Source organism: Notamacropus eugenii, chromosome 5, assembly GCF_028372415.1.
Source record: "Notamacropus eugenii isolate mMacEug1 chromosome 5, mMacEug1.pri_v2, whole genome shotgun sequence".
Lineage (NCBI taxonomy): Eukaryota > Metazoa > Chordata > Mammalia > Diprotodontia > Macropodidae > Notamacropus > Notamacropus eugenii.
The window spans coordinates 108474337-108499200 of record NC_092876.1 but is presented as its reverse complement, the minus strand read 5'-3'; the positions used below and the strand labels follow the sequence as shown (position 1 = coordinate 108499200).

At 38.9% G+C, this 24864-nt stretch overlaps 2 protein-coding genes across 4 annotated transcripts in view; one reads left to right on the top strand and one right to left on the bottom strand.

Annotated features, from left to right (window-relative positions):
* The first annotated feature begins 4874 nt into the window (after nucleotides 1-4874).
* NUDT15 (nudix hydrolase 15) lies at nucleotides 4875-14859 on the top strand. 2 transcript variants are annotated; one of them, XM_072610566.1, is made up of 4 exons: nucleotides 4875-6006; nucleotides 9001-9197; nucleotides 11289-11487; nucleotides 13973-14859. In XM_072610566.1, exons 1-3 carry the CDS (start codon nucleotides 5837-5839, stop codon nucleotides 11456-11458), a joined length of 537 nt encoding a protein of 178 aa, XP_072466667.1. In that variant the 5' UTR covers nucleotides 4875-5836; the 3' UTR covers nucleotides 11459-11487; nucleotides 13973-14859. The 2 variants fall into 2 exon arrangements, with proteins under 2 accessions (XP_072466667.1, XP_072466668.1); XM_072610567.1 differs by lacking the exon at nucleotides 11289-11487.
* The window catches only part of MED4 (mediator complex subunit 4), a 45606-nt gene continuing 32086 nt past the window's right edge, over nucleotides 11345-24864 (bottom strand). The window contains exons 6-7 of one of the 2 annotated variants that reach the window (XM_072610565.1): nucleotides 24316-24447; nucleotides 11345-11433 (exon numbers count right to left, since the gene is read on the bottom strand). In XM_072610565.1, the coding sequence (XP_072466666.1) occupies nucleotides 11384-11433; nucleotides 24316-24447 (182 nt within the window). In that variant the 3' untranslated portion in view covers nucleotides 11345-11383. Of the gene's footprint in view, nucleotides 11434-16508; nucleotides 18946-24315; nucleotides 24448-24864 lie in introns of those variants that run through there. The other variant, XM_072610564.1, reaches the window with a different exon arrangement.

Sequence of the window (24864 nt, the reverse complement as noted above, 5' to 3'; positions counted from 1 at the left end):
CAGAGCTTGGTTTAGCTCACACTTTAGATGGTCATCTCCCTCTTTCTAATCTTGAATCTTTCCCTGGCCTCAGACTCTTACTAGCTCTGTGACCCATGGCAAATCATTTAACCCTTTATACATTTAAAAAAATTAATCAAATAAGGCTAATTAATTAAAAGGAAATTATAAGTAATCTGATTTCTAATTGAGTAAAAGTTTAAGGACTTTACAAGTTTGGAGGGGAAGAATGGTCGGAAATAAATCCCTGAATTCAGAAAAAAAAGATGTGTGTCCCACTTCTCCCAAGTGTCTGTAAGCAATCAAAAGAACATGGAAAAACAACTGATCAATATGGGACTGATGGGATGCTTGAGTGCATGTGCTTGGACCCTAATTCTAAAATTACATTTCTCTTTAAAAATCACCTTTCTCTCTAGCCTCAAAACACTATCCCAGGCAGTTTCTCCCCAATCCAAGGACACAGCCTACCCCAGTAAAACTTTTATCTCTTTTCCTGCAATAGTAGCCAGTTGCTCCTATAGAACTTATTATTCTGAACCAGCTATGTACTGACTGAACTGGCTGTGCATTGGGTCATAACAACATTTACTGCTCACTGACCAATCATATGTATCCTAGACTTAGAATATGTATACTCCCTTACATTTATCTTGTCTAACAAGACATTGATGAGAGCAACTTGGTACTCCTGAGTCAGTCCTGACCCTTAGTTAACATGACATTTCAGGCCTAAAACCACACCTCCAGATAGCCCTCCTTTGGGCTATTTTCTGATGAATTTTGGGTAAAATATTTGTGCAATAGATACCAAAAGTACATGTTCCTTTAAGAGCCACTCCTTAACCACTCCCTAATCCTACTCCAAAACACCTAGTTAGCATATTTGGCACACTTTTCCTATAGAATATCCTATATAAGCTTTACCTGTACCCCTCTAAGTTTGCAAGTTCCTTAAGAACTCTTGCCCACTGAAAAGCATAATAAATCTCTACCTTGACCTCAACAATGCTTGAGTCCTAGAATTCATTCCAGGTGACCTGCCCCTGGTACTCTGGTCTTTGTGGGGGTCTCATCCCCCACTTCCAGCCCTTATCAGGACCAGTTTTCAGAGAAGACATATGAATTATTTGAGATGCACAATTGTGAAAAAACAACTTGCCTCAATCTTTGGATCTGAGTGAATTTCTGATCAGTATAACCTAGATCCTTGACCTCTAAGGGTCTCTAAGCAACAGGTAAGGGTGGTTCATTTCCCCAGCCATGGGGAGCTAGGTTTAAACAATGCAATAAAGTTTTCTCCCAGTTCCCACAATTAAATGAGGTTTTCTCACAAGACAGAAATTCAACTAGACTCATAATTGAATAGAAAGGGAACTGAGCTCTAAAACTGCATCACAAGATGGAATCAATATGGTTCACTCAGTTCCCACTTGCTGTCCTAATCACTTCAATTAGAAGAGAAGTTGAAGCAACAAGAATAGACTTCTTTTCCTAAGAATTTGATTGAGATAGGAGAGATATGAACAAGAGCTTAAGGGGATGGTAGATCAAGTGTGGATTTATTAAGGATGGGAAAAAGCCTGTGCATGTTTGTGTATAGTAGGAAAGGTATTAGTAAAAAGGGAAAGATTCAAGATTAGAAAGAGGGAGATGACCATCTAAAGTACGAGCTAAACCAAGCTCTGCTGGTATTGCTTGGATATTTGATTATTAATATCATTGACAGAAATGCCAAATGACACAGGGCCAAGGATAGAGTCTAGTGGCACTCAACTAGAGATATTTCTCTATGTGGAATGGCTAGAGTACTAAACCTGGAGTCAAGAACACATGAGTTCAAATTCAGCTTCAGACACTGGATGTGCAACCTGGGCAAGTCACTTGAACCTCTCTGTGCCTCAGTAACATCATCTGTAAAATGTAAATACTGATAGTACCTGCCTCTCAGGGGAGTTGTGAGGATTAAATGATGTATTTGTTAGATGCTTTGTAACCCTTAAAGTGCTACAGAAGTACTAGTTATCATGATTATTACTATTATGAACTGCTGTTCCTCAGCTTGTGTTGCTTAGAGCTATGAATTCACCTCTTTTTATAATCGTTTAGCCAACCTCTTCATATTTGCCACAAGTCCATAACAAGATGTTGCCAAATGCTTTGAAATTCACATAAACTATGTCTGTAAAATTTTCTTCACCCACCACCTACCCTATGAAATAAGAAAGCCAGGTTAGCATGGGAGGACTTGTCCTTACTGAATACATGCTGCCTCATGATAATCAGTGTTTCCTTTACCAAGTGCTCACAACCATCCCTTTAATAACCCAGTCTAAATTTTTTTTTTATCAGGAATCAAGTTCATTCCTAACTGGAATAGAAAAGCATTTATTGAACTCTAAGCACTATGCTAAGAGCTGGTAACATAAAGAAAAGTGACACAGTACAAGCTCTCAAGGAGTCACACTCTCAGTTGTGGGAATCAGTACTTAAGGAGGGTTCAGTTCTTGGCAGATGGAAAGGTCAGATGGTATCTAAGATTTGGCAGGGAAAATATCAGGGAGATAGCAAGGCCTCAAAAACCATAGGAAGCAAAGGTAGAGCAGATGGGTCAAACTCTAGCTGAGTGGGTAAATAGTACCTGGTGGGAAAAAGGCAATGGAAGTTTGGTTGGGGGAAGAGAAATAGTGTACAGTGACTGGGGCTTCTCCCACTGGTCAGGTGACTGTTGACAAGCTGGGATGATGAAGAGGAAAGTCCATGGCCCTAATCTGCTGACTGGAGTGTGGAAGAAAAGAACATATCCTAAGTAATAGCAGTATACCAAATGTAGTATAGCAAATGTCCTTTCCCCATGTTCCACCCAGAAGGGCTGGCCTGCTTATTCCTGCTTCTTCTGGACATCTCAATTTCAAGAGATGAAGTCTGTGAGAAGAATTCAAAGCTGGCCTATGGTTTAAAGTATGCTGTTCCTACTTTTTGAAAATAGGAAAATATATACCCTTCAATCACAAGGCACCTTCCATAACTTCTAAAATAATCTAAAGTGGTTCTGCATTCACATCAACAAGGTCTTTAATTGTCTTGGGATGTATTTCATCTGTGACTGGTAACATGAACTCATCGAAGGCAGTTAGAACCTTTATTACTTTTCCCTACTTACTTAGGCAATCAAATAATGATAAGCTATATTTATTTCATCCTTTCCAGTTCAATGCTCATTCTCCTAAGAGAAAAAACAAGAGGTGAGTAACTTTACCTTTTCTCTTAGGTCTATTATCATTATTGATGAGACAAGATCCACGATAAGAATGCTCTCCTTGGTGTAGGCAAAAGGTATATACCTTGTTTGGTTTCCTTCAGATCCCAGATAAAATCTGACCTTCTACAGAGAATGTTTCCAAATTCCTCCTAATTCCAGTGCCTTCTCTCAGGTAATTTTTTCCTACTATGGCTTGTTGGTACATAATTGTTTGCAGGTTGTCTCCCCCACTAGAATATAAGCTCCTTGAAGAGAGGGCCTGTATTTTGCCTTTGCTATATAAATAATATTAATGATTTCAAAAGGCTTAGCACAGTGCTAGACACACTGTTATGGTTGTTCTGTCAGGTCTGATTCTTACTGATGCCATTTCCTTCTCCAGTGGACCAAGGCAAACAGAAATTAAGGGGCTTGCCCAGGGTCAAACAGCTCTGAGGCCATATTTGAACTCAGGTCTTCCCAACTCCAGGCCCAACGTTGTTTGTGCCTTAAGCACCTAGTAGGTGTTGAGTTTGAAACCAAAGATGCCAAAAACTCTTGAGGTTTCATAATGTGTTGTGGTGGAACCGTCTCAAAGAATTCACCAGCAACTTCCGAGAAAACAAGATAGATTTTCATAGGATAAGGTGTAATTACATAACAGAAATTTACAGAGAATAAAGGAGTATGATTAATATCTAAAAGGCAGGAGGAGTTTGTTAAGGAATTAGGTAATGGAGGAGGGGTCCCATCTATGGTTTGGTGGTTAAACATTCTAGCCATGCTGCCCTCCTGTCTGGTCAAGATATATAGTTAGGTATTGTGGTCCTGTCTTGGGCTAGATGGACAATGTGACTGTGACTGACGACAAGAACACACCTGTTTCTGTGGGAATGGGTCTGAGGGTCATGGCTGGGTTCCCACTCTGGCTGGTTCTGTGAGAACTATGAGTTTCACAGACACAACTGTTGTTCTCGTGTTTAGTGAGGCATGATGAAGTTAGGACATGGGGTGGGGTGGGGGGGCGGGGTTGGCAGGGACAGTGGGCCTGTAATGAAGTTAGACTGCTGGGACTGGGGGCAGCTCTATTAGGACTCCATCAGTAGGTGCTTTAAAAATGTTTATTGACTGGTCTACTGGTAAGTGTTTTTGGCTCTCTGGGTCTCAGTTCCCTTGTCCCTTGAAATAAGATTAGACCAGTTTCCTCATCTGCAAAATAGAGGTAAGAATTCCCATTTTACAGGGTTACTGTGAGGAACAAATGAGGTACCTGTATAAATGGTTTTGCAAATCTTAAATCTCTAAAGGAACATTAGCTATTACTGTGATCCGGTGAGTTGAGTGGTGTGATGACTATGCACTATCAAGTTCTGGAGAATTCTCTTTAACTTTCCCTTCTTCTCTTCTTTCTACCCTTTCTCCAATGGCATTTAGTCCGTCAGTCATTAAACATTTATGGAGCACGTACTGTGAGCACTGGGGAGACAGAAAGAGGCGAAAGACAGCCTCTGCTCCCAAAGGATTTACAATCTTAGGGGGAGTCAAGATGAAAACAAATCTATACTAAGCAAGCTACGTACAGGATAAATAGGTCACAACTGACAGAGGGAAGGCACTAGAATTCAGAGGAGTTGATGAAGACTTCCAGTCAAAGAAGTTATTTCAGTTGGGATTAACTGGTGGGTCAGGAGGCAGATCAGAGGAGGGAGAGCCCAAAGTCCTCAGAGCCAAGCTTTTGTTTGTGGAACATCCAAGGGGCCACTGCCATGGGCTTGAAGCCTGGAAAGGTGGGAGGGGGCTAGGTCATGAAGGGCTCGGAAAGCCAGACAGAGAATTTTGTGTTTGCTCCTGGAGGCAACAGGAAAACACGGGCGTTAAATATGAATGGGGTGACGCGATGGAGCTGAGTTTCAGTAAAATCACGGTGGGGGCTGAATGGAGAATGGGTTGGAAGGGGGAGAGGCTTGAAGCAGGACCCCGCAGCGGCGGGCTACGGCAACAGTGCAGGTGTGAGGTAAGGAGGGGGCCGGCACTAGAGTGGTGGCAAAGTCAGAGGCGGAGGTGGATGTATATTCGAGATGTTGCCAAGGTGAAACTGACAGGCCTTGCAACAGCATGGAAGTGGGGGAGGGGGAGGAGATAAAGACGAATCCAGGCCTTGGAGGTGGTAAGCCTGAGGGGCTGGGAGGCGGTAGCAGGGACGGGGGAGGGAAACGGGATATCTGCGACTTGAAGGTGGGGTAGGCCTGGGTTTGTTCACGCATGTACTGGCTGTATGAACTTGGAAAAGTCACTTCATGTCAGTAAGCTCAGTCTCCTCATCTTTAAGGAGCTGAAGCGCTCCCAGAACCCAACGTCCACACCTAAGGATGAGAGGGGAAAGCACGCGGCGCCAAGTCAAGGCCTGTGACGTCTGCCGCCACCACACCCCCTCCGGAGAAAGCTTCACCCGAGTTGGGCAACAGTAGACGACGAGATCAAGACTCTCGTGGCGCGCCAGGGAGGGGCGACGCCCGCGCGAGCCGCGAGGGACGCGGTGGGCGGGACCCGATACACTTCACTTCCGGGAGTGCTGCCTCCCAGGATGCCGTAAGCATGGATCCGGCCGCCGGCAAGGAATCAGGCCCGCTGCGGAGACGGCCGGGGGTCGGCATCGGGGTGGTGATCACGAGCCCTGAGCACCCTCAATGCGTTCTGCTCGGGAAAAGGAAAGGGTCCGTTGGAGCCGGCACTTTCCAGCTTCCCGGGGGTCACTTGGAATTCGGGTGAGTCGCTTCCGGCGCGCTGCTTCCGGCGCGTGTTTGCCCTCACTCTGACGTCAGCGCCTCGCGCTCCGAGGAGTAGGGGCTGGGCTAATCATCGCCAGCTCTCTTTAACGGAAAGAGGTATTCTCCCCCACTTGGTCTCGTTGTTCGAGTTCCCGCTGCAGATTTCCATTGGGTAGAACAGTTTAGCGTGTTGAGTTGTTCTCTGGTCGTTTTCTCCTTCCACGTGACCCCGCCTGAGGTTTTCTGGGCGGAGATCATGGAGTGGTTTGGCCATGTCCTTCTCCAGCTCATTTGACACAGGAGGAAACTGAGGCCAGCAGGGTGAAGTGACTCGCCCGGGGTGACGCAGCTCGTGACCTCAGACACGGAGTGTCATTATAATGTATATATATGTATGTATGTATACACACACACATATAAACGTTTTGTTAAGGATCTTAAAGCTCAGCACGGTGCCCTCATCGCTGTTTCTGACTCCAATGGGTTAAGGCAGACAGGTCGAGCGTCTCCTAGCCACAAGGCGTCCGAGGCCCGATTCGGACTCGGGTCCTTCCGACTCCGGGCCCCCCGAGGCACCAGTGCTGTAGTCCACAGAACTCTGCTTCCCGGCGCTGAATGAAGTGGATGGAATGGAGCGTTGCAGCCCTGCGTTGGAAGGACTGTGCTTTGCCCAAGGAGGTGCCGAGGCTCGGGGTCAGCCAGCCTTTGCCTGAAGACCCAGTGGTCACCCAGGGAACCGCGACCTCTCCAGGCAGCCCGGGCCACCTTGGGGCTTTTCCCTTAGTCCAGCCCAAATGTGCCTTCCTTTAGCTCTAGCCTTGCCCCCCGAATGCAGACTAGCCCGCCCCCACCCCAACTTCCCGGCGCTCCTACACCCATCTCCTCCACGTCCTCTGATGCAGTGACAGCCCAGACAGGACACCCCACCCCTCCTCTCCTCTCCAGTCACGGCCGGAATGCTCCCCTCCTGCGTTGTGCTTACTGATCTGGATGGCTTTCTTTAAGTCCCGCCTGCTACGAGAAACCTTTCTTCATTCCAGTGCCTCCTCGGTTCTTTTTCACCTCTTTACCTTATATATAGCTTGCTTTGCAACTTTGTTTCCATGTTGGCTCCCCGACGAGACTGTGAGCTCCTTCAGGGGGTCACCAGCACAGGACTTGGTGCTGAATAAATGTTGATTGATTGGTTCCTGAAAATGAAAGGTTCGTACTAGCTCTCATGTTTATCTCAACTGATGAACTAAAATAATCTCACTCAAAAAGAATTAAGTCTAATCTCGGTATAGTCAATTGGGTTGACCCAGGAATCATTCAGTTTAACTGTGTGGGGAACAGCGAACGTGACTTACTGAATAAATTGTTTCTGGGTATTGGCTTAAGTGGATATTGTAAGGTTGATGATTTTTAAAAATTGAATTATTTAAACCAGTTTTAATATGGAAAGCTGTAATAATTTATCACTTCCTACCCTAAAATTGAATCTAGAAGTTAATCAGATGAGCTCTAAAGATATGTAACATTAGTAGTGAAGCTATATTAATATAGACCTTTTTTGCCAGAAGCAATATCTTCTTTGTTAGAGACTAGAAAAAAGGTGAATTGCCTTCAGAATACAAGATACATATGTGTATATATAGGTCTCTGTATACATGTATGTATACACACATGTGTTTGTTGTATATGTACCTATTCATACAAGTGTTTATATATGTGTGTGTGTACATAGATTTGCATATGTATATGCTAGCATAATGGCTTTTAATCAACTAATGTCCTTTAGGGAGTACTACTTGCCTCATTGGATTAATAACGTATTTGGTTTACTCTTAGAACAACAAAGAGCATTTTAATAATAACTATGGGAACAAAATATATCTGTATGTCAGCAGGCTTTTATTTAGTGCCTGTTGTGTGCTAATCACTCCAGATTCAAGGACAGAAGTAAAAAAGACCCCTCCCTTAAGGAGTACATGGTCTAGTTAGGTAAGACAACATATACATACATACCTATTTACATAGGTATGTATGCGTGTGTATAATTATTATATAACTATATATTATATATCTATAAATATATAGATATAGATATGTCTGTATATGACAGGTATCAAGATAATTTAATTTTCACTAGCAGCTGACAGGGGCAAGGGGACTAGAAAAGGCTTCATGTATGTAGAAGGTGGTATTTGAGCTGAATCTTGAAAAAAGGTAGGGATTCTAAGAGGGTGAGAAGGTAAATTTCAGCCGTGAGTGGGAGCCAGTGGCCAGGCACGATAGGAGATCGAGGGCCATGTGTCTGACAAAGGAGGAAGGCCTGTTTGCCTGGACGTGTGTGTTAAGAGGAGAAAGGTAGGAAGGGGCAGGTTGAGGAGTTTATATTTAATCCTAGAGGTAATTGATAGCCATTGGGGTTTGTTGAGTAGGGGTGTAACTTTATGAAGATCACTTTTGGTAGCTATGTGGAGGATGCATAGGGGCCTGGAGAGAGACTTCAGGCAGGGAGACCAGCTGAATGGAATGAAACAAGAAAAGTGATTTAGTAAGTGCTTTTTACATGCTAAGCATTATAGTAAGTGCTAGGGTTACAAGGAGAACAAAAAAGATCATTCCTGCCCTCAGATTCATACTAACTGGATGAAACACCACATAAAAGAAAGTTCGGCTACAGGATGGACGGTAATGCCCAGATAGCTGAAGTAGGTAGAGATAGGGCACTAGCACACATGGGAAAACTGAGGCTCAGAGAGGGACAGTAATTTGCCCAAGGTATATATAGCTAGTACTTATTGAACCCTGATTTTCTGACTCCCCAATCCTGCTTTTTTTTAATTTTACGAACATTCTAGAATGGCAAGGGCATGGTGGGTTTCCTGCTGAAACCTGCTGTTGAGGTTTTTGACCGTGCTTTAAAGTTTCTCTTTATTAAACGTTTTTAGTGAGTATTCTATAAATCAAAGTGAAGGCTATAGTGTATTTCTGTCATTTTTCCAGCGAAAGTTGGGAAGAATGTGCCGCAAGGGAAACCTTGGAAGAAGCCGCTCTTCACCTGAAAAATGTTCGCTTCGCTTCTGTTGTCAATTCTGTCAGTGAGAAGGATGATTACCATTATGTCACTATATTGATGAAAGGAGAGGTGGACATGACTTATGAGTCAGAGCCAAAGAACACAGAACCTGACAAAAATGAAGGTAAATTGGATTTGTAGTGATCTTCATTCTTTGGGGGAAGAATATGAAATGGTGGGCAGAGAATGGGCCTACTCATTAGGTTACTCAGTTGTTTTGCTGGCTTTTGCCACTGTTTTAGACAGTGTCATGACTATAAGCCAGTTATTTAAATACCTGTTTCAGCTATCCTGCCATAAAATAAGGCTGTTAAGGAGGGTTGTGACTCAAATAAAGAGAGCTTCTACTCACATAGCACTTTATTTGTTCACACAGAACTGTAGTCAGAGCAACAAGTAGGGGGTCATGTTTCATTTGCCTCCTCCTAAATTGAACAGTTACATACCCTGAATTCTTTAAGAAAGACTCTTATATTTAACAGACAGGCATTAGCCCAAGCATTGGCTTAAGCAGAATTCAATTGTGGTTTATTTAAAGTATGAAAATGTTCATGCTGCTAAACTATAGTTTAATAATTTGATTTCAAGTACATTTAAATTTGTTACCTTTCAATAAAGTTCTATACTTTATTTTTATGGATCTTGAAATCATGGCAGGAAGAGCCAAGTTCCAAATTCCTTCCAACTCTAACAGGGTGATGAGCTCCCTGTTCCTAATATCTGTGGGAATAAATGGATGCTGTCAAACAGACCTTCACTTCTAGCTTTTAACAGCTTAGCCAGCCTAGAGCACCATCATAGCCTTCTAACTGGTCTCCCTGCCTCAAGCCCCTCCCCACTCCCGTTCATTCTCCATTCAGCTGCCAAGGTGACTTTTTTAAACCATGTCACTCTCCCTGCTTCATGAACTTCTAGTAGTTCCCTGTTACCTTTAGGATGAAACATAAGGTCCTCTGATTCTCATTTAGTCCTTCACAACCTGGCCCCTTCCTACCTTTCCAGCCTTCTTTCAGTTGAATCCCTTCCACACACTGTATGATCTAACTACCTTGGCCTACCTCAGTGTCTCAAGCATGATACATCACCTACCATGTCTGTGCCTTTGTCCCATGTCTAGAATGCTCTGCCCCCTCATCTCTACTTCTTCATTTCTCTGGCTTCCTTCAGGGCTCAGCTTAAAACCTACTTTTTCTGCAGAAGGCCTTTCTTAATCTTTCTCTGGTATAGATTTTGTTATTTATAAGTTGTCTCCCCCATCTTGAAGGCAGGGATGATTTTTTTGCATTCTTTGTATCTCCAATATCCAGCATAGTTCTTGGCGAGTAGAGCCTAATAAATCCCTTTGACTGCCTGTCAGATGAGTAGAAGAGACCTTGAATCTTCTCTTTTGTGAAGATGGCAGTGCCATCTAGAGGCAGAAATGCCGTTTACTCTTGTATTTGAGTTATGCTATAGTGCTTATCATTACTGTATAACAATTGAAATAAGCTGATATGGTAGTTTTACATAAAATCTTCCTGTTGCATGTTTTTAAGAAATAATTTGGCAGACATGAAGGCCATGTAGTGATAATGAAACATATATGATATCTTAAATATTCACATCATTCACAAAATAATCTTCAAAACTGAAAGTTTTTCTTACTTTGAAGGGAAGGAACAAAAAAATCTTCAGAAACAAAGCTTCCTCTTCTCCCCCTCTTCTACATGCCCCTCAACCCTGACATCATAGCCCTGGTAGGTAAACTAACAGGTCTAGATCATCCAGAGGCTAATGTTACATCTTCAGGCAGGTAGGGTAGGGGTTGCCAGTATGATATACATACTGGTGATACATTTAACACGTTATTCTGGATATCATTATCTTGCCTTTTAACCTTTATCTCCTAATCTTCTGCTTCCCAAAAAGGAAAAAAAAATCGAGGGGAACATGAAAAAGAAGGAAGATTATATTAGCTAACCTGGGATCTAAGAATCAGCCCAAAATGAGGTTAGTTTTAAGCAGGCACTTTTCCTGAGTCAGTAGAATTCATAGAATCTAAAAACTAGAAGGGAATTCAGGCCGTTTGCTCAGTTTATTGGTAACCAAGAATCCTTCCTACAGTATTCCCAATAAGTGGTTTTTCAGCCTCTGCTTAAAGACTTTGAATAAGAAGAAACTCCCAGTCTCCTAAGGTGGTCCCATAACAAAACTAACAACCTTTTCTATTCGACAGCTCATCAAATACTTGGACAGCTAGGACTGCTGCTTTTAAGCATCTGTCCTCCAATTCAAGCATCTCCAGTTCTACAGCTGGGCACATTCCTCAGTTTAGTCACCAGCCTGATGGCCTTTTCCTGGAAACTTCAGCTTCTCCATTTCTGCAAATGTGATAGTCAGAACTGAACACAATTTCCCCGATATGGTTTAATCAGGTCAGAGACAGTAAAACTATCTTTCACCTCCTATGGAGGCTCTGCCACCAAACTTTTAATGAGGCCTAGTGTAGCATTAGTCTTTTTGGCTGCCATTTCAGGTTATTGCTGCATCTCGAGGTTTACAGTCCACTACCCCACCTCCCCCAACCCTACTCCCCCAAGTCTTTCTCATAGGAACTGGATATAGGAATACCTTACTTATCCTTTATTTACGAAGTTGATTTTTAGAACACAAGTACGTAACTTTATGTTTGTCCCATGAAACTCATTTTATTCAGTTCAGTGCATTGTTCTACTCTGTTGACGTCATTTTGGATCCCATCTCTGTCATTTATATTAGTTCTCCTTGTAGACTTTGTGTAATCTGCAATTTGGTTAATGTGACATATATGTTTTAATCCAAATCACTGATAAAAAATGTTGAACACTTTGGTACCAAGGATAGATCCCCCAGATCTCTCAACGAGAGATCTCCTTCCATGTTGTTAGTGACCCTATTAATGACTACTCTCAAGACTGGTCAATTCAGTAGTGCTAAGTGCTACCTAAATGTAATATCTATGTTCTGTATATTCTAAATATACTGTCATTTAGCCCTCAAGCACCCATCTTCAACACAAGCATAGCATGAGAGATCATTACACGTTTTCTTGCAACTCAGTATACTAGATCTGTGGATCCCCCCCGATCTACTAGTCTCATTATCCTGACAGGCAAAACCCGTTTCTTGATGAAGACATGCTAGTTTTTAGCAAGTTACTTCCTTATTAATGTGTCCTAGAAATTTGCCAGGAATAGGAGACAAGATCACCAGCTTAGATTTTGCACATTTCATTGTCTTTTTTTGAAAACTGAGACAATCGTTAGTCCTTTCTTTGGTCCTTTGTGGAAATGGGGACACGCACACACAAGCTTTGTTGTGCCTAGCATTCTTCACCAGCTTTAGCGCATTCTGAATTTTAGCTCTCATACAATTCTTGGTGAGTTATGCTATCTTTTTATATTCATCCTCATTTACTTACTCATATCTATCTTCTAATCACCTCTCTTTAAAAAATCTGATAATTGGTCTCTTTAGACAGCTCCTTTCTTGTCCTATCATCACTTCCTTCTTGTGTTTCCTAAAACTCACTCTTAGGAATGTTCCATCAATCTCAGGCTGATTACTACCTGCCCAAAATAAGCTATTAGAGCTTACCTTTCTCTGATCTCTTTTTTATCTGCTCTCTCAAAATAGAAGGTGCATCTTAGATTATACGTGAATTTTCAAACTTTTTCTCTCAAAAACTCTGGGAGTCATTTGTGCCTAGGATTCCTATTATTTTGACTCAGGCAAACTAGTTCAAAATTGGTCAGAACTGGGTGCAGTATAGCAGTTCCCCTTGACATTTCATTCACCTTTGGAAAAATGAAATTATCATGAAGGCAAGCCACGAATGTTTTAGCTGCTCTGCCTTTGGCAGAGCTTTAGGAAAGGGGAGTTTCAACCATTCAAACATCAGACGTGCATTATGCCTCTGTGCCAGGTTTGAGATGGTTTTCTAAACTTAACTCGTTCCTTCTGTCCAGGTGATTTGTATTGTCATTGTAACTCTACTGCTGTGTCTCTGTTTCTCCTCTTGATCCTCAGCCACCTTTTACCTCTCTTTAGGTACCTGCATTCCCTCACAGAAGTTTATATTTTTAATATGCTATGTTGCTCCATTTCTTCTTTTTAAAAATTTCTTTTGTTTTATTAAATATGATCTGCCCTTTCAGAGTCAAATTCTAGTCATGATTCTCATCCAACCAAATCTTGCCTAAACTGAGTTTTTAAAATTTTTTCTTTGATATAAAAAGTGATGTTCCACTGTTCTTCATTTATGATTAACCATTTAGTTGTTTCCAAGAAATAATTTCCTGTCAATATGGAGATGTCATCATAATATGTTGAGAACAATAGATTATAACTACAAAACTAATAAGAAATGTTTATTTTTATATTTATAGAAATTTTAGACCTGGAAAGAACTTTTTGATTGTCTACTTCAATTCCTTAAATTCACTGATGAGGAAGGAAATTGAGGTTTTCATGAAAGTGAAGATCTATATTCTAAAAAAAAAAAAACAAAAAAACTTGCCAGAACTTTGCTTTGCCATTATTTGAATTAATATTGTAAAATATTTTTTTTAAAAAATTAAAAATTTTTTAAATTGATTTAAAATGTATATGGTCATATTCTATTTTTTAACACTAAGATGGCCCCAACAAAGTTAACTAAAGAAATCAAGTGTTCAACCAGTTTGTTTTAAAAATTATTTCTTTAAGATCTTCATGTAAATCAGAAATCCTCTCTGTTCCTATAATTAAAATTATGTTATCACCATTTCATTTTACTTAGGTATTTTTGAGTTTTCTCTCCTAAAACATGTAAAATTACCAGCATAAACATTTTTTTCCTCTCAACTAATTTTATTTTTTTCTTTATTTTTTGTTTTCTAGGTTGGGAATGGGTTCCATGGGAAGATTTCCCTCCACTAGATCAGCTTTTCTGGGCTTTGCGATGTTTAAGGGAACAAGGCTACAATCCTTTTAAGGAAGAACTGAATCATCTAGTGGGCTACAGAGGAAATCATTAATAGAGTACGTGCACATCAGTCATTTCATTTTAGTAAGGAAAGTCATAGAATATTCAAAAAAAACCTCCAATGGTCTAGAAAACAGTGAAGCTAGAAGATAAGTTGCTTATTTATTCTGGTGGCAAAGTAAGTAACGGAAGCTACGTGAAGTAGAGTTGGCCTCAGAATGGGGAAGAGTTGGGCTCAGCCATTTTCAAGTTAGTGGCTGTTTGCCACCTCAGAGTATATTCCTTACAAAGCCTGGAACTCCCATGAAGAAACCCTCCCACACCCTCCCCTCCAACAAGGCAGGCCAACACTTTCTGTTATTGTGGCTTTAGAAAGTTGCCAGAGGTATGAGAGGATCACACAGCCAGGAGGTATTTGTTAGAGTTTGCATTTCAACCCACGTCGCAATCTCTAAAATAAGAGTATTGGATTAAATGATTTCATGGTCCACTCCAGCTCTGGGTCTACGGTCTCGTGATCTTGTTCGTGGAAAACAGTCCCTCCCACTGAGGAGTACATTGAGAACACAGGGAAATGACCTGTCTCGGGAGATTGATTCCGCAGTTTTAAAATGCTAGAAAATCAAGATTTTGTGATTGTAAAGGTAGCAGTTCCTACATGAGACAGGGACTTTATTTCTCAAATGCAATTTGAGTCTTAAACTAGGGATGAACTAGCAAAAAACCAATGAGCTTGTGTTTTTTTATTTTTATTTTTAATTTATGGAATAAAACATAACACGATTGCACATGAAACTGTAAATCTATTGTATGTAACTTGCTGTTCTTTTTAAATGATTATGTAAATTTTTTTTCTTCCTCCCAGCCTCGAGAAGGTTACCATTAGACACGTGTGTGTGTGTGTGTGTGTGTGTGTGTGTGTGTGTGTGTGTGTGTGTGTGTGTATGTACTTTTATTTATCAGTTTTTTCTCTGGATGCAAATAGCATCTTTCTTCGTATGTCCCTTGCAGTTAATTCAGGTATTTATAATAGTCAAAATGACTTAGTCACTCAAAATTATTCTTACTGTACACAGCATTCTCTTAGTTCTGCTGATTTCTCTTCACTGTTTCATGCAGTATGTTTTTCTAAGATCATCAAACTCATCATTTCCTATAGCATAGTAGTATTCTATCATGATCATATACCACAACTTATTCAGCCATTCCCCAGCTGACTGGCATCCCCAAAATTCCCAGTTCTTTGCGGCTATAAAAATTTTGGCGCATCAGTCCTTTTCCTTTTTCCCTAATCATCTCTGAAAATAGACCTAGTAGTGGTATCGCTGGGTCAGAGGTTATAGGCAGTTTAATAACTCTTGGTGCAGAAGGAAGAGTGTTAAATTTAGAGTCAATGAAACTTACTTCAAATCCTGGCTCTGTTATTATAAATCTGACCTAGCCATGTCCTATCACCTCCTCTGGGCCTTAATTTATTCATCTGTAAATGGAGGGGATTGGACTGGATACTTATTAAAGTCCCTTGCAGCTCTAAGTCCGTGTTCCTCTGAACTCTGACATGAAACACATTTCCACAAAACCAGTAGGGTTCCACATTCCAGATGGATATGAAATACAAATAGGAATCCCACTGCCAAACCTCAATCCTCTGTGTTGAACATTGGGTCAAGTCACTTTATGTCCCTGGTACTCAGTTTATTCATCTGTGAAGTGAGGAAACTGGACTAGATGCCCTCTGAGGTCCCTTTCACTCTAGATATGTAATCCCATAATTGTTTTCTCCAGTGTAGTTTTATTTCAAGTTCCTTGATTCTTGCAAAATATTCTTGCACTTAGAAAACAAAATTCAAAATCTGTAAATGAAAATATTATGGAATAATCCCAATTAAAAGAAAAATAGATTGTAAAGTATTTTATGAGGTAAACTCTTGCATTTACCTTAAGTAAGTCTTGTCTTGTGCCTATTTACTCAACTCTCTGGGAATTTACTTCCAGCTTTAAAATTAAAGATCCTATGAAATTATTTAAAAACTCTAAGGCAAACTGTACCCAAGTTTTATCTTCCTTTGGAATTTTATGTCTCTTGAACCCTGTAAGTATTGTAAACAGAAAATGCTTTGGGTCAAAAGGATTTACAACAGGGGAAACACTGCCCTTTGTATTTCTCCCTAAGCAGAGATGCTTGGGTTTGAGCCATTAGGTGGTGCTAGAGGTGAGAGATGATAGAGGGCCACGCCTGAAGTGAGGAAGACTCATCTTCCTGAGTTCAGATTTGGACTCAGACACTTACTAGTTGTGTGATTCTGGGCAAGTCATTTAACCCTGTTTCCCTCAGATCCTCATCTGCAAAATGAGCTGGAGAAGGAAATGGCAAACCATTCCAGTATCTTCATCAAGAAAACCCCAAATGGGGTCACGAAGAGTTAGACGCAACTAAATCCACACAACAAGAAGAGATGCTTAGATTTATTTAATATTTTTGAGTGATTTGTGCCAAACAAGTAATGAGTTTTTCTCCAACACTTAAGCGTCTCCCCTAGAATCTTACATCAGAGGATTCCAACAAAGTCCGCATGGCACAATTCCCAGTTGCGCCACCCTTCCCCCAATGCCATATGAAAAAAATCACAAGCAGTTCATTTAGTAGTTTTGAGACAATCCCAAAATTCAAGTCAAAGAAGTAAACAAACCCAACTACCATAGTCAGTGGGTCAGGAGATCACTACTACTCTTAAGTACAAAAACTGTGAAAATTCTACAAATGAGTTTACAGCATTTACTAGGATGTCATTCTTAAAGGTGCTAGGCACATTCACATCTCTGTAGTTGCTGAATATCCACAAAATGCTCCTTAATCCTCCTGGGTCAATTAGGGATGCCTCACAGTATGAAGTACTGCCAGAATCATGGAAGCCACCTGGGGAATCACACTTATGCCACAAGCTCATCCAATCCAATTCTAATGACTATGGCAACAGTTTGTTTTTAGTGAAATTTAACAAAACACGAAACTGAGGCAATTATCCACAAAAGGTATAATTTATTAATAGGAGAATGCAACCTGATAATAAAAGGGTCCATTGCCTGCCTCCATTTTTGCCAAAGACCTGGAATGAAGGCCAACAGAGCCTTTTAAACCTAGCGTGTTTTCCTTCTGATTGGCCTGGCAGCATATCATTGGGACCTCCCCTGGCAAATGCAAGGTTTTCCAGACTGGCAGATATTTTAATGAGGAGGTGGGCTGAGTTTTCAACTTCTCTCTATTCATCACCAGGAGGCAGGACTAATCTTCATTTGTTAAAAAAATGAGCTGGCCTTCAGATGTGGCTCATTATGTCCCTCTCTAACACTTAAGGAATGCTAGTTACTTTATTAGTCCCAGGTGCCTCTGGAAATCTTGGCAAGAAAAACAAAAACCATCTCAATCAAGTTCATTCCCTGGTGTGGTCTCCCCCATATATAGACCAAGCTATCCTAACTTTGATTAGAAAGCAAGGATAAGAGACTTGTCCCCTGGAGAGGACCTAGCTCAAACCCTCTTCCAGGATGAGCTACTTTCAGAAGTGGGGTGTGACAAAATGAAGAAAAAGATGGATCACAGAGTAATATTAAACAATATGGCATAATATTAATTTTCCTCATATTGTAGGGCAGGTCTGACAAGCTAATCTGGTGGTTTAGCTTTGGGAACAAAGTGAGACATTCTCTAGAGCATCTAACAATTAACCAAAGAAAGTTTAGTTAGCCATAGCAAGGAAAGAATATTCAGCAAGGATATGACATTAATACAGTTGAGTGCAGCTTCCCTGTTTTGAGTCAGTCATGGTGGTCCAAAAGTCAGAAACCTAAGGAAAAAGCTCCTGACTCCCGGTATGCTGACTTCTGTATTTAGGCCACCAGGTGTCTTGTCTACAAGTATGGTTCAGTACTTTTAAGAAAAAACTAACCTCACTTGCATGGATCAGGGCCCTAGGAGATACTGCTCCTACATTGGATATCCTGTCTGTATACTTTTGCACAAGCTATTTATTCCTCCTCCTAAACTGTCCATGCTTAGAATGTACCAATACTCCCTTCTTGATACAAAATTATGGTAAATATTCAGAATAAGATATACTCCACTAGAAATAATTTCCCATCTTTCATTAAAAGTACTGCTTATACTTTTAAATGTACAATGGTGAGCTTATTTACAAAAAACATTTACGGCAATTACACATGAAACTCACTTCATTACGGTACCTTTGAGATAGTAATGAAATACAATTTTCAAGCAAAAGACAGGAAGTAAACTTTGCTTTCAAACAAGATGTCTGGTTATATCTTTAAAACATGTAACATGTTCACAGTTCTATGAGACAACAGAGCTGTTAGCAAAACACCTAAGTGTCATTCATTTTTCTACAGCCTCCTATCCAGTCACATTAGTCCAATGTAACTGGAACAGGCCTGGAAAAGGCAGCTCTTAAGGCATATCCTCCACAAAACTGAAAAATTTACTCCAATAATAAAAGTCACACCAAACACTTTAATAAATACTTTGTTCTGGTGGGCTGGATCTGAAATCATGATTTTGGTTATGAAAACAAAGTCCATGGAGGTACTGAACAGGCTGAACATTTACACAACAGACAACTGTTACAGGTTTTTGGTTCTGCATGCTTGTTTCGGTATTTCTGTGATCAGATGTAGTACGTTTTTCTCTGGCATGACTCTTAATCAGAGTCACTGCTGCTACTCGAGGAGTCTGTTGACATGACCTCCACATCATCTTCATTTTCCTTATTGTGCCCAGGTGGCTCCAACATAAAATCATTGCTGTGATTTGGAGGCAACATGTTAACTGACATATCACTTGACTGCCATGGGTATTGAGGAGCAAGAACATCTGGGGAAAAAAAGATCATTTTAATCTAAATTTGTGTATCTTCTTTTTAACAGGAAAAACTATTTGTAATTAAAAGAAAAACAAAACAAACCTGGAAAAACCTGACAGAAATAACAGAAATCTAATGTTTACAAGATAACAGTTCTATCTTATCAGCTGGGAATATGTTATCCAAGCATCTAGGTGGCACAGTGAATAGAGCACTGGGCCAAGATTAGAAAGACTCATCTTTCTGAGTTCAAATCCAGCCTCAGACACTTACTTGCTGAGTGACCCCTACATAAGTCACTTGAGCTGGAGAAGGAAATAGCAAAGAGAAACCCAAATAAGGTCATGAAAAGTCAGACATAACTGAAATGACTGGGCAGCAACATAAAATGCTGTCCAAAGAGATGTACCAAATGAAACAATTCACATCACAAAAACACACTTTTATGAAAATAGAATACTTGACATTCAGCTAAAATAAAGAATTTTAAAATAAGTTCCAAATGTTTGAACAGAGATCAAATGTTTCTAGTATGATAAAATGTCAAAAATAGGATAGGTCACTGTAATTATTTAGAAAATAGAGGTGGCAATGAGGGGAGCTACTTTTTTGGAAATATTTCTCTGATCAATAATAAAGAATCAATTGGCAACATGGAGGTGGCATTGGAAGAATGTGATCAAATCACCTTGGAGATGGTAATAAGAAATGGGCATGTACAAAAACATGAAGAAAGAAGATCTAAAGATACAGAGAAAAAGAGGCATATTCCTACGGTTAGATAACCTATAATAGAATTTGACTCAGAAAGAATGGGAGAGTTTGAAAATGAATCTATGATTACAACTGTTAATTTACTCAATGAGGCCCAAAAGGAAGTGATGTCAAGAGACCAACTGTAGCTCTCCAAGCTGAGATTAAAAACAGGAAGTGTGTATCAAAGATGGGCTGAAAATAACTGAGGTTTAGTAGAGTGATAGAAGTGTAATGATGGGGTCAGAAAATTTATGCCCACATAAAAGAGGTATTATAATGGAAGAGGAAGGAAGGAATGGAGTAGTGGACAAAGTTTAAACCTTCCTCTCATCAAACGTGGCTCAAAGAGGGAATAACATACACACTTGGTTTAGTATAGAAATCTATCTTACCCTATAAGGAAATAAAAAGGAATGGAAATAACACAAGGGGGAGAGGGATTGATAAAAAGGAGAGTATACTGGGGAAGGCAGTGATCAGAAGCAAAATACCTGTGAGGAGGAAAAGGGTGGTATGTAAGAGACAGGGGGAGATACGTGAAAAATAGCATAGAGAGAAATAAAGTTACGACTATAAATGTGAATGGGATGAATTCACCTATAAAAACTGAAGGAGATAGCAGAATGGATTAAAAACCAGAATACTATAATATGTTGTTTATAAGAAACACATTTAAAGCAGAGAAGACACACAGAAGGTAAAGGTAAGGTGGCTGGAGCAGAATCTAAATGCTTCAGCTGAAGCAAAGAAAGTAGGAATAGCAATCATGATCTTAGATAAAACAAAAACAAAAATAGATCTAATGAAAAGAGATAAAGAAGGAAATTATATCTTGGTAAAAGATACCACAGACAATAAAGTCATATCAATACTAAACATATACATACACACATGTATGCATATGTATGTGTATGTTTATATATATACATATACACACATGTGTGTACATGTATATATATTATATATACACACACATATACATACACACGCATATGTAACAAATGATATAGCATCTAAACTTCTGAAGAAGTTGATAATAAAACTATACCAGTGGGGGCCCTCAACTTTAAAATTCTGAAAAAGTGAGATAGGATAGACCTCTGGAGAAAACTTAATGGGGATAGAAAGGAATATGCCTTTTTCTCGGTGATACATAGCACCTACACGAGAACTAACCATGTAATTGGACATAAAGACCTCACAACCAAATGCAGAAAAGCAGAAATAGTAAATTCATTCTTTTCAGATCATAATACAATAAAATTACATTCAATAATTAACTGCAAATTAAATAATCAAATTCTAAAAAGCGAATGGGTCAAAGAAAATTACAGATACAATCGATAATTTCATTAAAGAAAAAGACAACAATGAGACAACATTCCAGAATTACGGGATGCAGCCAAAGCATGTATTTAGGGGAAAATTTTTATTTCTAATTGCTTGCATCAATAAAGCAGAGAAAAAGCAGATCAATGAATTGAGCATGGAACTGAAAAAACTAGGAAAATAACAAATTAAAATTACCCAATAAAACATCAATTTGGAAATCCTGAAAATCAAAGGAGAGATTAATAAAACTGAAAATAAGAAACCTACTGAACTAGGAAATAAAACTAGAAGCTGGTTTTATGGGAAAAAAATACAATAAAATAGATAAATCATTGGTTAATTTGAAGAAAATCAAATTACTGGTATCAAAAATGAGAGGGGTGAATTCACCACCAAGGAAGAGGATTTTAAGACAATTGTTAAGAGCTGGTTTGCCCAATTATATGTCAATAAATTTGATAATCTGAAATAGATGAATATGTACAAAAATACAAATTGCCCAGACTACCCGAAAGAAATAAAATACTTAAATAACCCAATCTTAAAAACAAATTGAGTAAGCCATCAATGAACTTCCCAAGAAAAAATCCCTACTTAGGACCAGAAAGATACACAAGTGAATTCTACCAAACATTTAAAGAACAATTTAAAGAACATTTAAAGAACAATTAATCCTATTTGGAAAAGCAAAGAAGATTTCCTACCAAATTCCTTTTACAACTCAAATATTGTGCCGACATCCAAACCAGGAAAAGCCAAAACAGAGAAAGAAAATTATAGACTAATTTCCCTAGTGAATATTGATGCAAAAGTTTTCAATAAAATACTATCAAAGAGATTACAACAATACATCACAAGAATCATACACTATGACCAGGTGAGATTTATACCAGGAATGCAAGACTGGTTCAGATAAGGAAAACTATCAGCATAGTTGACCATATCAATAACAAAACCAACAGAAATTATATGATTATCTGAAAAGATGCAGCAAAAGCCTTTGACAAAATACAGTGCCCATTCCTGTTAAAAACACCTAGAGAGCAAAAGAATAAGTGGAGCTTACCTTAAAATAAGAAATATTTATCTAAAACTATCAACAAGTATTATCTGTAATAGAGATAAGCTAGGAGCATTCCCAATACAATCAGGGGTGAAGCAAGGATGCCCATTATCACCTCTATTATTTAATATTGTATTAGAAATGTTAGTTATAGCAATAAGAGAAGAAAAAGAAATGAAAGAAAATGGAATAGGCAATGAGGAACCAAACTATCACTCTTTGTAGATGATATGATGTTATACTTAGAAAACCCTAAAGAATCAACTACAACTTGAAATTATTAACAACTTTAGCAAAGTTACAGGATACAAAATAAGCCCACATAAATCATCAGCATTTCTATATATTACCAATAGAATCTAGCAGCAAGAGAAAAAAAGAAATTCCATTAAAATAACTGTAGACAATATAAAATGCTTGCCAATATCTAATATATTATATACAATATAAAATACCTTTCACACAAATAAAATCAGATCTAAATTGGAAAAATAGTAATTGCTCATGGCTGAGCCAATATAATAAAATGACAATTCTAGCTAAATTAATCTATATTCAATGTCATACCAATCAAACTATCAAAAATTATTTTATAAAGCTAGAAAAAATAATAAAATTCACCTGGAAGAATAAAACGTCAAGGAAAACAAGGGAATCAGTGAAAAAAATGTAAATGAAGGTGGTCCAGCCATACTGTATTATATATAGCTCAAACTACATTATAAAGTGTTTATTATCAAAACAATATGGTACTGGCTAAGAAAGAGTGGTAGATCAGTGGAATGGATTAGGTACAAATTATATTATAGTAAATGACCACAATAATCAAGTATATGAGAAATGCAAAGATCCAAGTTTTTAGAACAAAAACTCCTTATCTGACAATAATCTGGGAAAACTGGAAAAACAGTACACCGTATACCAAGATAAATTCAAAATAGGTACTTGATTTACAAATAAAGGGTGATACCATAAGCAAATTAAGAGAGCATGGAATAGTTTATCTATCAGATTTATGGATAAGGGAAGAATTTAGGACCAAAGAAGATACAGAAAGCATTATAAAATGCAAAATAGATTATTTTGATTATATAAAATTTAAACGTTTCTGCACAAACCAATGTAACCAAAATGATAGGGAAGCAGAAAACTGAGGGAAGATTTTACAGGTATCTCTGACAAAGGTCTCATTTCTCAGATATGTAGAGAACTGAGTCAAATTTATAAAAATACAAGTCATTCCCCAATTGATAAATTGGTCAAAGGCTATGAACAGGCATTTTTTCAGACAAAGAATTCAAAGCTATCTATATCAAAGCATATAAAAAATGCTCTAAATCACTACTGACCAGAGAAACGTAAATAAAAAAACTCTTGAGGTAGCATCTCTCATCTATTAGTGGCTAATATGACAAAAAAAGAAAATGTTGGATATTGGAAGGGATGTGGGAAAAGTGGAACACTAACACATTGTTGGTAGAGTTGTGAACTGATCCAACGATTCTGGAGAGCAAGTTGGAATTATGCCCTAAAGGCTCTAAAACTGTGCATATCCTTTTGATCCAGCAATACCACAGCTAGGTCCATATCCCAAAGAAATGTTTAAAAAATGGAAAAGGAGCTATTTGTATAAAATTATTTGCAACAGCTCTTTTTGTGGTGACTAAAAATTAGAAATCACAGGGATGCACACCAACTGGGGAATGACTCAATAAGATGTGGTAAATGTTTGCACTGGAATATTATTGTTCTAGAAGAAATGACAAACAGGATGATTTCAGTAAAACCTGGAAAGTGAATAGAGCCAGGATAACATTGTATACAGTACCAGCAATACTGTTCAGTGAAGAACTGTGAATGACTTGCCTATTCTCAGCAATAATATGATCCAAACAGTTCCAAAGGACTAATGATAAAGCATACTATCAGCCTCCAGAGAAAGAACTGATATTGATTGAATACAGACTGAAGCATGCTGTCTTTATCTTTCCTTCTTTTTTCCCTTCCCTTCCCTTCCTTTTCCTTTCATGTTTTCCTCTTATTTGAACCTTCTTGTACAAAATGACTAATAAAGAAATGTTTTACATAACTGCACATGTATAACATATATCTGATTCGTTTCTTTCTCAGGAAGGGGAGAGAGAAGGGAGAGAAGAACAGAATTTGGAACTCAAACCTTTAAATAAAAATGTTAAAAAAATTGGGAAAAAATGTTAACAGTGAATATTACCTGGCAACCGGCCTGCTGCAAGTGCATCCCCTGGTAAATGGCCATTCACACCATTAGTGGATGGATTATTCATCTGACCCAACAATCCGCTTCTCATCTCTAAATCAGTTGGGTATGGTCTCCGTGGGTCCCCTTAAAATGAAAAACAGTTTTTATCTTAATAATATTAAAAAATAAATACCATATACCTTGTTTTACTTAGGAAAAAGTATTCACATGAACTGATCCAACCTTTCTGGATAGCAATTTAGAACTATGCCCAAAGGGCTCTAAAACTGTATATACCCTTAGATCCAGCCATACCACTGCTAGTTCTATATCCCAAAGAAGTCCAAAAAAGGGAAAAGGAGCTATCTGTACAAAAATATTTATAGCAGCTCTTTTTGTGGTGGCAAAGAACTGGAAATTGAGAGGATGCCCATCAACTGGGGAATGGCTGAACAAGTAAGGGTATATGAATGTAATGGAATACAATTGTTCTAGAGGAAATGATAAACAGGTGGATTTCAGAAAAACCTGGAAAGACTTACATCAACTGATGCTGAGTGA